This window comes from Anticarsia gemmatalis, chromosome 18, assembly GCF_050436995.1.
Source record: "Anticarsia gemmatalis isolate Benzon Research Colony breed Stoneville strain chromosome 18, ilAntGemm2 primary, whole genome shotgun sequence".
Lineage (NCBI taxonomy): Eukaryota > Metazoa > Arthropoda > Insecta > Lepidoptera > Erebidae > Anticarsia > Anticarsia gemmatalis.
In genome coordinates, this window is record NC_134762.1 from 2438214 (window position 1) to 2453585 (window position 15372).

At 35.3% G+C, this 15372-nt stretch overlaps 1 protein-coding gene across 3 annotated transcripts in view; it reads left to right on the forward strand.

Annotated features, from left to right (window-relative positions):
- The window catches only part of Ubr1 (Ubr1 ubiquitin ligase), a 51158-nt gene that overhangs the window by 16625 nt on the left and 19161 nt on the right, over positions 1-15372 (forward strand). For all 3 annotated transcript variants that reach the window (XM_076126212.1, XM_076126213.1, XM_076126214.1), the window contains 6 exons: positions 9948-10096; positions 11976-12140; positions 12841-12995; positions 13592-13734; positions 14430-14526; positions 14962-15104. In XM_076126212.1, the coding sequence (XP_075982327.1) occupies positions 9948-10096; positions 11976-12140; positions 12841-12995; positions 13592-13734; positions 14430-14526; positions 14962-15104 (852 nt within the window). The remainder of the gene's footprint in view (positions 1-9947; positions 10097-11975; positions 12141-12840; positions 12996-13591; positions 13735-14429; positions 14527-14961; positions 15105-15372) is intronic.

A 15372-nucleotide genomic window follows, 5' to 3' on the forward strand; every position in this document is an offset into this window, starting at 1 on the left:
AGTCAAAAATACCAAGTAGTTTTGATTATACAAGCATTCAAAGTTTTAAAAAATATCGAGTCCCGCTAACAGCGTGACGTCAAAGTACACCATGCCGCGCGGGCCGCGGCCCGCTTTCAAAATCCAAATTTGTTAACATTCTCCATTTCGCGTCGCCTCGCGTCGCGTTCCCGCACACATGGGACAATGGGTCAGGCAGTTTTGTACGAATCGTCTTGTAAGAGTAACTTTTTTTTAAAATCGTTTATTCAGTGATTTACATGTATTCTCCTAAAAACTGAAACGTTAAACTAAAACGGTAACATACGTAAGTCATACACGAGTATGAGTTATCAGTGACGACGTTTTATTATAATTACGTTGTTGATAACACGCCAGACGGACACGATTTGTATTAAGATTGTTCCGGAGTGTTTACACGAGTGTGATTTGCGATATTTCTTAAAAATATGGTGTGAAGAATAACGTGGTGATATACGTAGCGTAGACGGGCGTATACGCTACGTGCGTGCGCTCGCTCGTATTCAAGTACGTTACGCGGGAGACTGTAATTTCAGGAAGGGTTTAGGCAATTAAAGAAATCCAAAGGTTGTCTACTTGACTTTTTATATAGAAATCTGGGATATAAGTGGGCCGAGACTGTCAGACAGTGCAGCTGTGGTGAAGGCGCCCTTGGCTGGAGAAGGTCGGCATCACATACCCAAAAGTCTCTATTATTTGATCGGACAGATCCATAGGCAAAGACATTCTTGACCAGATGTTACAGTGTGATCTTAAATAATAGCTATGTATGGTATAAACAGCCAGCTGTGAACATGTCTTTATGCATTTGATTTTGTTACAAATTCACTTTTTAGAGTGAAAGTAAATGGTTCCGGAGTTATTACACTCTCACTTTTTTACTTAAAACAGGCCAGTTAGACTGCGGAATTTAGCTTCACGTTCGTTAGTTGTTTGTTTTATAATTAGTGGTTCGCATTTTTTTCAATTTGTCTTTATAAAAGGCACTTCCAGCTTTTAAGAATTAATTTAGTTCCCAAATTAAGCATTGTTACCCTGTACCCATACAAAAATACAAACAACAAACACACTTAGGTTTGTACTGTACTATTTGTAGATCTCACAGATATTTTTTCCATGTGTGAATAGAACCCATGACCGTCGCGTGCTGTAGCAGGAGTATTTTAACTATCTTCACCACTGTACTACAAAACTGCGGGCGTCACCAAGTTAAAATCGTTATTAAAACAAATTCCAAAACTATAAATTTTCAATTAGTGCAACATTTCATCGTTAAAAATATTCAAGTCTCGTAGCAAACTGAATAATTACAGATTGCGGAAATATAATATCAGTCCATTCCAATTAGTAGGGTAGTTTGATAAACGGGAGACGTCGTCGAGACTTCGTTATTCGCCTCGGGGCGCAGGTATCGTGTTGTTAACAGGGATGATGTCTATTAATTAGACGTTGCTTAGATACAAGTATTGATTTGAACGTTCTCAACTGATTTATTATTCAATTCTACTTTGAATTTTTTCGGTAGATTTTGTAGTATGGATTTTGAAGTTTACGTGATTCTTTCAGTAGTAATGAATTAGTGGAGTGGACGCCAAGAGATGAAACTATATCTAGGCTGGCACGCCGCAGATGGTACGACGATTTAACTACCTTTATAGAATACAAGTATCGTGCAGGAAAATTGCACAAGATAGGGAATTTTGGAAGGAAAAGGAAAGGCCTTTGGTGGGCACCAGTGGGATTAAAAAACGAAAAAAAAAAGGAATCAGCTACTGAGATCTTTTAAAAATTACATTTCTTTAGCTAATGGTCGCCGCTTAACTTGTGATTTTGATTGTAGGAAAATCCATATCATATCCCGGAATATTGCATCTGAATTGGTTCAGCCGTTTTAGCGTCCATACGGAACAAACATACGAGCATAATATTATTATAGAAGTCTTCTCAAAAGTATATTCATAAAGATTTCCGTTATGCTATTAATATTCCTTACTCTTTAGGTAAATATTTATTCAAATGAAATCAATTAACAGCACCTCGGTAACATAACATATCGATTTATCATCGGTGCGATGGCTCTCGAGTTATTGGAAAAAGCACTCGTGTACGTGACGTCGACGAATTAATAAATATTATCATAGTTTATTGTAGTAACATACAAGTAAATGCATTTAATTCAATAGCCAAATTGACCATTTGTGAACGGAAAAATGTTAAAAGACATTTCTTACTCGGTCGAATAAAATGTTCGCCAATGTCTCCAAACTAATAAGACCAAACCGACGCATACGTTACGTTGAAACCGTAAAAAATTACAATTATATAAATGCTGGGCAAAGGTCTTTCCCATAATAAGTCTGGGACTTAAGTTTACCATTCAAGTATGAGTCCAGCTATTTTCACGAGGCAAAGACATTAAGTCGTAACCACTTCGGATGGCTTTTTTAATATTTAACCCCCGATTTTTAAGTACATTTAGCGGCAGTTTATCTATTCAATAGCGTTAAAACTTATACAAAAAAAATGCGTGCGACTAAATCAAGGTACGAATATTTCCCATTACTATCAGATCATCGCAAACAAATCATATCTTTAAATAGATTCCTTGTCATGTTAATGAACCAATCAAGTCAGTACGCTAGCTTTAACGGAAATTACTATATATAAATTAAAATGATTCTCCGAAATGAATGTACGTGCATAACTTTTGAACAACTAAAGATAATTATTTTTAATATCTTTTTAACAAGGGTTGTATGGGATCTATGAAAGAAAATTGCCAAGGGAATAGAATCAACTGGATAAAATTGTACTATACCCGGACGGGCCAGTCCGCTAGTTAATTTTGAATATGCCTTCAGTAGGTATAGTCCTTAAAATTATAATATTGTACATTTTATTAAAAGTAGTAGAGTTAATGCGCATTTCTAATATGAGTTACCTGACCGGTATCGTTCAGTCAGTGTGTTAGCGAATATTGAGTCTCATTATTTGTAGCAATTATAGCGTATCTATCGCTAAATCAGTTATTTAATCGGCTCAAGATGCCAATTCTTACATAAAAAAAAAACAGAATTGAAAGGGGTATTAATTGTTGAATGAATCTCTCGTTGACGGTAAAATGGTTAAAAGTGCTTAACGCCTTGATAACCACAATTTGGACCAGCTTGGTGGACTCAATGCTGACCTTATTCCGGGAAGAAACCGTTACCCAGCAGTATGGCTGTAATAAGTTATTCTTATGTATTTTTACGTGTTATTTCAGGTAGTTTAAAACCAACAGATAAAAGGCTAAAAACGATTGACGCTATCAACCAAACCACCACTCGATCACAATTAGATTGTACCCACAAGTCAATTGAATGAAGTAGGGGGTTTTGATTACTGTCCACCTAATTTTGTATTCGTTTGTTCATTCTATAGGTAGCTTTCTTTATGTCATTTACACCCCGGTTGACTGAAGAGGTCGTCTGCATTTCTTAGTATGTATTAAGCTACATAATAATACGTAACTGATTGAAGCCTGCATAGATTCTGTCTTTGAATAATATCTTACTAGACCTGACGCAAAGCGAGAGGAATTGCTTCCGCAGGGGGTTACAGCAATCATCCACTTGCAAACTAATCGTAAGCATATTAACTTGAGAAGTTCGGTGTGCTTTGTATGAAATTTTCAACCGCAAAGTGCATAAGACAGCATTTTCACAGCATCGCCTTACCTTGCCATATAAGCTGAGGAAATTCTGTCACTGCAGTCTTGAGTCATATTTTTGGCAGTTCTACATTGCATTCAAGTAGTCAGTAATACACAGTATAACAGGATAACAGTCAATCACATATCACTTCTTGTTTTCAAGAAATTGACGCTTAAATTATAGCGCAATTTTACTTCAGTCTGGTGCAAAAGTCTTATGCTATATTAAAAGGAAATTCAAGGTGTAAATCATGTGCAGTACAGCAAATAATGTGATCACCATATAAGTATTCCAGCGACCTCCCTAGCTTGTACCATTTACTTCCGCAATGCAGTTTATTTCCCTATTCTATATTTAGAACAAGAATTATATTGTGTGCTAATTTCGCAATGGAGTTTCTAGATTCTTACAGATCACATGAAATCGAATGTCCGTAATTGGTCAGGCTACAATATTAATTTTAAGTTCGACAAATTCTTAAAATAATAAATTGTAATTAACAAAATGTCATGATTCTCTTATAAGGAATCGAGAACCTCGTCGGTTTTAAACGCTTCCGGATTACTCAGCTTTTCCAATTTCCAGTTTTTATGGCGTCCATATTGGTATTGAAAGGGAGATGAGTTTATTACACGAACGAACGCGGATTCTTATTAACTTTTATTCTCGGTTTATTCAAACATCTATATTAGTCCATTGTCTCTCTGAATGCATTGTCTTCATGTTTTGATGACGTAGTACTTGTGTGCAATACATAATTGGCTCTTCCGACGAGTTCTGCTACAGTGGGCTCTTCTTTGTCTACATTTATATTTATTTCTTTTTACTCGTTAATTATGAAAATCTAGTCTGTTGTCGGTTTATGCTGGTTGTATAAAGCAGCGTTTTTGAAACTCTGACCATTGGACGATTTATAAAAATGTTCTCTAGCGTGCTTAACAAAACATAAAGTGCTAAATGGGATTAGTTTAAAGCTATATTATTAATCTTTTAGTTTCTGCCGTGACTTTTCCCCTATCTTTTGCAGTTCCTTGTGTAAAATTTACCAAATCTCATCCTTTTAATTCTATTTTTCTCATAAACATACCTTTACGAAAATAAAAAAAAACTTATTACCTATATCTTCTACAATCAATCGGCACAATTTATTAGTTTCTAATTACATAACACATTCGAGACTTCGGTTCTGCTCGCGTGAACTTCGACCTCGCGGAATGAGTTCAGTGTCGGGCCCAAGGTCTGCACGGGGAACAGGTAGTGATGCTGAAAAGGTTACCACTGGCAATCTGCCAACGACACCATCAAACGAATTTCTACTTTATGTGATAAACCATAAGGTGTAAATATCGGTGCAGGGATGTTTGACCGAGTTTTTGTGGTTAATGATCTAGATTCTAAGCCTCGGAATACACTGTTGGTGAAGAGAGACCTGTATTTAGTAAAGACATTTCTGATTCCTCCAGAACAATATTTGCATACGATTCTATTTTTTCTTTGAAGAACAATCATCACTATATCTAAATAAGAACTAAAAATTGATCTATAATCTAGCTAGACTATCAGTAGCTCGATTCTCTACCACTTTCAACTACCGACTACCGGCCAGCTATCGAGAAATTTTGTACGAAAATCCTATCAGCGCCTCTAGTGGGCTTAGTAGGAACTATTTTAGCGGTACATTTTAAGTGTCAAACTCTCGATACTTCACAGTATCGACTGTTGAGAATTGCGCTACAGCAGGTGAGGTTTGTTTTTTTTTATTTAAAGGTCTGCTATATTACCTGGTCTAGTGTTGATATTACTATGTGCAGGATTTATTGCACTGTATTCGTGATTAATACCAGTTATTACGTGTCAAGTCTTTTAATTATATTATTATTGAACACACTAATGCATCGCAACAAGATTTATTGATACCTGAAATTCTAATTAACAATCTAAAAATAGCATATAGTGAGGCAGATAAAATTAACAACAAATAAAACGTGAAAGATTGCAAACAAGGAAGTGATTATGCATGCCAATAATAATATTGTACGAAATACACGTATCAATGTGTTGGATTTAGATGATAGCTTGGCAACAGAGTACGAATTCAATCACGATGTATGGAATTGTGATAGCTCATTTGAGATATTATATAGTTTTGTAGACATATATAAGTAGCGAAGGTGTAGGGAAAAACACCAACCAGTTTCATCATTAACAATGTTAGTTCCATTTATTTGTCAAGCCTATGACCAAATACCTGGCACGTTAAGGAACTCCAGACTATCGAGAGTATTATAATATTAATTCGAAAAGCTTATTAGTACTTTCGCCCTACTGGGGAATCGTAAAACACGTAAAGAAGTACCTTACTTCATTTTTGTTAGTTATTGCGTTTGAACATACAGCAAATATCTTGAAAATAGCAGCCGCCCGCAACTACGTCCGTGCGGAATTTTTCCGTTTCTACACATTTTTTTGTATTGCTGATCTCGTCCTATTAGTCAAAGGATGATCTTATACAGCCTAGCTTTCCTCAATAAATAGACTACACAAAAAAAAATCAGCGCATTCAAACAAACAAACTATGCCAATAGCGTAAATGTATCAGTGACCTGCCTAATGGTTATGTTTTATTTACTTTGTAATTAATAGGCATGAGAGCCTTTTCATAATATTGCGCAATCCAGAATTTTGCTCTAACATGTTTTGTACCCTGGATCCTAAACAAAAAAATATTTTAATAAAGTTAGAATATAATTAGTATGTCTTCATAATAATTTGTAAGGCTTATTAAGATTAGTAAAAAAAAAGTATATTTTTAAGTCAATTTGATATTTTCGGAAAAATCTAGCGCAAAAGACAAAGTGACGATGAGGTATCCGAAGATGATGTATTATAGGACAGAGCGAATTGAGAGAAAAATATTAAAGACTAGCAAGCATCCTTAGCAGACCATAATGAGATATGAAGTAAGAAAAAAAGAGTACTGCTTCATGTCTTTTATAGTTTTTTTAAAATTTAACATCATTATCTAGTGTTAATTAGTTAAAAATGTAATTGAATAAGTATTATTTTTTGTTTGAGGTTAGTTTCTACGTAAACAATAAACATGCAACGCAATAGTTTTTACGTTAGTAATGTCATTAGTGTTATATTAAAATTTCTAGAACTATTACACAATAACAATGTCAACGACCTCAACAACCTTCCGAGCTAACACTAGGTATATTATCATTAACTTTGACACAACTTTGTCTCTTTGATAGTAATCTTCGAATACTACCTAAACGATTTTTAAAAGGTTTTTATCAATACATCTGACCGTCGAAGACAAACTATTATTTCCAAAATGTCTGATGAAAATGGGAATTCTTTGTTTTTTGGCATGACATCATGGATGGAAATGGGGAAGTCTGCTTGAGAGAAATAATTTGGCTGATTATTTGTTGACATTGTAGCGGAACTATCAAGCACGTTAGGAAATAGTATTAATCTAATAGAATGGCAATGAAAAATCGACTATTAAAGTAATTAATACATAAAAAAAATCGCATAATATTTCAGTGCAATCTATAAAACCTACCCTATGAGAGTGTTATGAGTAATTTACAAATACGTTCTTATCAATAGGAAGAACAAGCAAAACGAAAGTATAGAGTTACTAAGATAAACGAACAGCTTACATTAAATTCTTGTTTATCGTACCAAGTTACTCAGTTACCTGACTGACACTGTCCATCCGGTTCATATTATTCTTATATACAATATCAATACTTCATGTTAGAGAGTTTGGGATAATTCCCTTTGTAAGATCGTTAGATAAATTAAAAGCAAAACTTTGATCGTTACATTTAAACATTCGCGTTGCATGTTATATTAAGCTGTTAAATTTATCAAATTCAACAGTTTATAATCATTTGAAAGGTTTGATTATCCTCGAAGCTCGAAACTGTTTATCATTTCCCCAAAAAAAAAAACAAAAATGAATTTCTGAAGAACCTACTACAATGGGAGTATAACGCATTTTACTTTAAAATGCCTAAGCGTAACCTGCGTCGAAACGTCGAAATATAAGATTCAAACCTTTAAATTGCCTTTTACTATATTACTGACAGAATTTTAAGAGTTCTTATGTAAGTGAGATGATGGATGCAATGGGACACGCAAAGAAAATATAGTGAGCTCTCATAATAATTGAAGGCATCAACTGGATAAAGGCCTCGGCTGTCGTAAAAAGAAAACTCTTTCTCGGCCTTGGAATACTAACGTGCCAGAAGTTATTATAATTAGTTTTTTATGTGTATCGTTCTGATTCTATCAGCGAACGGTTTAAATATTTTCGTTACACTGCCCGTAAGGCACGCACGACATGCGTGAACAGACTGAACAGCCTCTGAAAATAAAAAAAAACTGTATCTCACCGATATGCTTAGACATTACGTCAAGAAAGCAAGAGTAAGCCCTGTTGCCAGGCATAGTTAAATAGCTCCTATGTCTAAAAATATCAATCCAATAAAAAAAAACGAGTTTTTAATAAAACCTTCTCATTCCAAAGTCCAGCCGCAAATACTTTTTGTCCGTCGCTATCTCAGAAACTAGGCTGTGCAAATCTGTTTTTCACAACTATAAAGAATGTCTGGCCTATTTTTTGTTTAAAATTACACTAATAAATGTTCAGTATTTCGGGTGGTGTTTGCGTCTATCGGCATTATTTTTATCCGACTGCGAAGAATTGGAGTAATGTATTTGCTTGAACTTTCGAAAAATGTATTTTGTCTTTTTAATATTTTTTGCTTAAACGATGTATTGGGATTAATAGCTTAAGATTTTGTTCTAGAACATGCCAGAATATTCACCTGGTTTAGATTTCTGGAATGTTGTTTTCAACATTTGTTTAATATCCTTTATATTTTTAATTTAAAAATAAATTTTTTTCTGCATAACGCGGTGCTACATTCACATTACTCTTATATGGAGATAACTACACGATTATCATTTCCAACTTTTATGTACCTAGTATAGGACTTGCCCTTTTTCGCCAGTCATCTCTTCTACAGCTCTCCTCTACAATTTACTTCGCCTTTTCTATCTCACTACAGGTCATTCGACGCTTCTAATTTCTTAATTACACAGTACTAATAACTATCTATGTAAAACTCGTTATGGAAATAAGGGTCGGCTTATTTAGAGTGGTCCTAATACAAGTACCTTGTCGAATTAGTCTTGTGCTCATGATAATAAGCTGACATTTATAACCTATTTGTTTTATTTTATGTTTTCTGAGTGTAATTTTATTTATAGTTTTATTTTCTTGAACATTTTTAATATGCCCATTTAATTTAAGTAATATAATATCTCAGGCAACAGAATAATATGCTTTGCTAATATCACAAAGATTTTTTTTTCGTATAAAAAACTTGGTGGACTTAAATATGTTAATAATTCTAGATTTTATAATTTAGATAATACTACTTCCTTATTACATTAATTGAGAAACAAAAACATAGCAAAAAAGACAGCTGATTATGAATTAAAATTACGTTGATTTGAAAGTCTACTTGGACTATGCATATTGAAATAAATAATCAAGTCAATCATTGCCTTTAAATGATATATAGTAGGTACTAAGAATGCAAACATTTGGCAATATGACTCATTTATATCATCATTAACTTACGGGTCACCTGTTCATGCAACTTTGAACTTTATACAAGAACGAATAAATGTTATTTTGCGTATTAACTTTTTATTGTTTTTATTTGTTCTTGATCTTTATTCTTGTTTAGATTTTTTATATATAGAATGGATTCTCATAGTGGCGTGATGCCAGTTTTTGTGGCAGTGCACTGTTTGCCACCGTGACCGTAGGCCGTAATGACTCTGTGGTTCTTTTTAAAACTTTTCATATTAAAACAGACCTGTGTTTTATAAACAAAGTAGTACAAACATTGTAAAATCATCCTGATTGTATCTTTATATTGATCGTGATACAAATATTTGTAAAAGTGAAACAACAAAGAACGTAACCTGAATTCAAAAATTAATATAGTCCCTTCAAATCGGCTTAAGACAATCTAATCGTACTAAGACTGATTGAAAAGTATTAATCACGAGACAAAGTTATCGGAGCCATTCCTCAAGATTTGTGAACATCTAGGCCGGACCTAAATATGATAGGAATAACTTTGACCTGATTTAGTGGATATTAGTGACAATGAGTGATGAGGAAGTGGTCGGCAGGTTCACGTTGCCATCGCGAGCTGATGCCGTCGTGGAGCTATGGAAGACGAAGATGGAGGAGGGGGCACTGGCTCCAGCGCACTTCCTCGATCACTGGAGGGTGACTGTCCCCAGGATATACTCGCCCCAGCCGAATAGGAGTTGTTTAGGTGAGTGAACAATCTGTAGTATTACTGCTAAGCGTATTTTAATTTTAAGTTATGTTTTTCTATCTAGACCCTAGAAACTTAGCAAAAATGTTAATGATCACAGTGCGCTTGAATATGTTCAGATATTACCACAAACTTTTATTTTAGCAAAGTTACTTGCAACACTCGTTTGTACTCAAAGCATCAACCACGGGTCGATGGCAAGCCAGCAGCAGTTCGGACGTAGCTTCTTCGTACTTGACCCAGTGACTTTAGTCCGCTGTGTCGTTGACTTAATGAAGTCAAATGGAGGACGAGTTAAATCATTTAACTTGTGAATAAATCGATATATTGCTGCTGGTAATATGCAGTGCTGAATAACAGTTCCACTTGGTTGAAATCAAATCAAATCATTTATTCATTTTAGTCAAATATTGACACTTATGATAGTCGTTACAATTACTGAATCTACCGCTAGCTCGGAAAGGGGGTAGAGCCTAATGAGAAGAGCTAGCGAGAAACTCACGGCCACTTGAATACACTTGATCATGGTGGGGTATTTATTGAAGGCTTCCTTCAGGCCTTAGGCAGTGTGTGAGTATATAAGAGAAGATTATGGTCTGTCTAATATGTATTATGTTACTAAAGGCATGGTCTACGATTTTCTGTTGATTCAGAATCACAGGTCATTAACCTCCGAGGAGGAAAATATCGTGATTTGTAAAGACCAATTGCTTAAGTTAAAATGTTAATGAGGAAATATCTTTAACTGGACAATAGCAGCTTTATTGTCATATGACAAATTCTTGATAGGGTTTCGTCCTTATCATAAAGGAAGAAGTATATTACCTACGATATAATAATACCTTCACATATTATGCATAACTGGCTTGTATTACAAGTTATAAGAAACCATAGGCTTTATATTTCTTTGTGTGTAATCAGTGACATAAGTGTAACAGTTGCCGTGTAGTGATAGATATAAATAAACTAGATCGCGAAGTTTTAAGGGACTCTTTCTAGTAAACAGTAGGTACTTCCTGTACTCGTGATTGCTTTAACGTTACCGGTCCGAAAATTGAGTAGAGAGCCCTATATGCTTGATTCGCGGCTGATACAGTAGACAACATTCGGAATTAAAAACAACAATGACCCGCAGATTCTGGTAAATAAACAGAATTATAATTGTAATCTAGAAAGATCGTGCATGCCAAGGCTCTTTACGGAGTTTTCAAAGTATAAAATTGCCATTTTTTTTTAGAACTTAAAATGTTTTAATCCTTAGTTTCTTTGACAAACATGTGGAGCTGTTCTACTGACCATTTTATTAAGTTAAATCGATTTTATGTTATTAAAAATAAATTTTCAGTAGTGTAACTGCAATGTTGTTTATCCACAAATTACAAATATAAAGTGGTTTTTCTGAAATTTATGGTCTTTAGAAGTAGGTATTAGGCTATGAGGCTAATGCATTTCTTGTTTACATCACATAAAGTTTAATTTCGCATAAAATAATGTTATTTTGACGACGATTTCTATTATAAGAATTAGAATTATGATGCAAACATTGCAACTACTTGTATTCTACTTCATTAATCCAAAAACACTTACTCCATTTAGTCTTTACAGCACCTCATAATGCTAAGAATAACATCGATGCCAATAACTCAAATAAACAGTTGTTATAAATTGAAAATTAATTATTAAATCACTTAGATCCAGTTATTCTTCTGGCAACTTAGAAATTACAAAATCAGAACAGAATCAGCATTGATAAAAAAACGTATTTTACTACTTATTAATTTGGTTCACGATACAATGTAAGAACGAACCAAATGTATCGCGATGCTATAAACCTCAACTTTTATCATAGCTAACAGTAGTGACCCACGTGTTTCAGACTGGTCTTTCGACGAGGAGCTAGCAACAAAGCTGTTGATCCAGCCGTTGGAACAGTTCGTGTGGGGCAACAGCGATGGGTCGCAGCCACCGATGCCGAGGCGGTCCACGCTCTGCGGACGAGTGTTCAAGCAGGGAGACCCGGCTTATAGCTGCAGAGAATGCGGTAAGAGATAACGAAAAGAACTATAGAAGATTAACTTAAATTTTTGAAAATAAATCCTTAGCTTCATTTCAACTAATACAAGACGAAGAATTTCATCCAATCGGCTGATTACAATTTGTTACTTTTACGAAGAAACCGCTTTCAGTGGAAGATCAGATTTAAATGTATCCTGTCTTCAAACATTTATTGAACGGAGTGGGAGTTTTTTCCGCTACCAGATATTTTGCCCACAGCTGCTAAGATTGTGAAGTCCAAAAAGTATTATTTATTGAGGAAAACGTGAAATGAATTAAATTCTAGTGTTAATAAATAAATAAATAAATAAAAATGTTTATTAGGAAAAAACAAAACAAAACAAAACAAGATGTTGCCGTACATATCGAAATACACAATTATAGTTAAGTGGGTACTAGCGTCTAAACTAGGCCGAGCCTGTATCTTAGACGCCATGTTGACTAGTTATTTTTAGTTTTAACGAAAGCATTTAGTAAAAACAAGTTTTAACTAGGGAATGTTTGCATACAAGTGAAAACGCGATCTATCTAAAATGAGTTTTTAGTGTAACATTAATTATATTATCTTAAAGGTTTAAGTCTCAGTCTACCAATCAAGTTATCTTAGCTTTTGTAGTTGAACACCAACTTTCTGAACATGGGATTGATACTGATGGCAGTATTTAATTTACTCCTACATGTTCCAGGTATGGACAACACATGCGTGTTATGCGTGGAGTGCTTCAAGGTATCAGCTCACAGGCACCACAAGTACAAGATGGGTCAGTCCAGCGGCGGTGGCTGTTGCGACTGCGGCGATACTGAGGCGTGGAAGAGGGATCCTTTCTGTGAATTACATGCTGTATGTATTATATTAATGGATTTTATGAGAAGCTAATGAGTTTTTTAGTGTAGCAGTGTTTATTTTCACGATGATAATTGCTATGGAAGATGCTTCTGTCTGATAAGCTGTGATGTACATATCATGCCATGTATCAAAATTACCTCAATTTTTTTAGAGACAACTCCCGCACTAAGCATTGCTCTTGTGTCGCGGGGACCTTTACAAACTCACAAAAAACGGACATAACGTACAACCAGACCCGAAACAACTATTGTTGATCGCACAAATATTTGTTATGTGTGGGAATCGAACCTAAGACCTCTTAACACATTGATTATGCCGTGGTGACCACCTTAATCACAGCGCCACCGATGCTATCAAAGTGCTTGGTCGTTCGATGCAAGTGAACCCGACCCCAAGTACTCATGTACTAATTATCGTGCCGTGATAAAACCTAAGCAGATGCTATAGATTTACATTGTGTACATATTATATCTGTGCACTCTTAGAAACCTATAGGCTGACGGACGGTGGAATAAAAGTGACGATTTGCTAGACGGACCCGTACCTCTAAAGTTAAAATGAATTATGAAACATTTGTTCCTTCCTTGCAGGCGTCAGAAGAAGACAGTCAAGCGGAAGTGAATATTAAACCAGACGTAGTGGAGCGCATGAAGATAGTTGCGTCGGTCTGTCTGTCGTACTGTCTGCGGCTGCTCACACACGACCATGCGCCTGGACTACCTAATGACTTAAGGTATATACTTTTTACCTCTTTAACTTCTCACTGGTCGGTTTAGCCGAGCTATGATAGAAAGGTATTAGAGTGTACCTGTGTATTGTGCTATCTTGGACACTATAAACAAATTCCTGCACATTGGTCTGGTTTCAATGAAACTTGTCGCTGTAGCCGAATATCGAAAGATTTTTCGTAGAATGTGACCTTGTTTATAGATTTATTAGGTCGATTAGACATGTTACGGTAATGTTATAATGCAACGGATCTTAAACGTGATTGAATATTTAAAGGTAAGACCCGTTTCATTATTATATTATACTAGCTGACCCGCGCAACTTCGCTTGCGTCACATAAGAGAGAATGGGTCAAAATTTTCCCCGTTTTTGTAACATTTTTTATTGCTACTATGCTCCTTTTGGTCGTAGCATAATGGTATATAGCCTATAGCCTTCCTCGACAAATGCACTATCTAACACTGAAATAATTTTTCAAATCGGGCCAGTAGTTCCTGAGATTAGCGCGTTCAAACAAACAAACAAACTCTTGAGCTTTATAATATTAGTTTAGATGTGTACAAATGTCGACATTTTAAAATTGACTTGTTTATGTAACACTTATGGTATACGTTAGCACGTACACGCCACAAATAGTGTCCGTTACACAAGACTAATATTTTAGTCGGAAAACTACATTTTGTTTCTTCTATGTTTCAGGTTGAAAGACGCAGAGCGCGATCTTCTCCAAATACTGGACCAACCAGATTGTTACTGCACAGTACTCTACAATGATGAAACTCACACTTTTGATCAGGTAACATACTCAGAGCTAATCATGTTTGTAACAAATTTGGCATTAACAAAGTATGTTGAGCGTATTGGCGAGCCCATTGCCATTTGCCAGACACGTTACCAAATTTCGAGTTACTATTCCAATTTCCAATAGCACTTTGTCTGACCCGGGAATCAAACCTCGTGATCAGTAGTTAGAGACACTGCTGACCGCGTGACAGTTTATTTATTATAAAACTTTGAATATATTTCATGGATCATATAGTAGATGTCTTACAAAAAGGTCAGGTTCGTAGTACTCATAACCGGCGGTCATGTATGACAAAATGTTTGGATGTAAATGAGGCAAGGGAAGTTTGTAGGAATCGTACCAAGTGGCGTTCTTTGGTCTCTGCCTACCCCTTTGGGAAAAAGCCGTTCTATTTTGTAATATCAAGAGGATATTTCTCCATTGCAGGTAATAACAACTCTAGTACGAGTAACGAAATGCGGTCAGCGCGATTCTTTGGAACTAGTGAGCCTTATCGACCGCGAGGGACGCGCGCTCGTCAAGTGCAACTCCTTCCAGATATGCGACAAACTCAAGACCGATATAGAAATGTAAGTATTTACTTATAATTGTCTATCTAAATACTTGGTTGAGCATATTTTGCTTGAGTATAAAAGGCATTGTTAGGTTAGCGTAAATGACAGACATTGGGACGAATTACTGTGATTCATATTCAGTTACCGCTATAACAAGAAATAATAACAAATATATATTTATGGGGCACCCAACAATAAACATGATTGTTTTTATAAATAATTAGCTGTTGCCCGCGACTACGTCTGTGTGGGTAAAAAGATATAGCAGTCTTAAGAAAAGGTG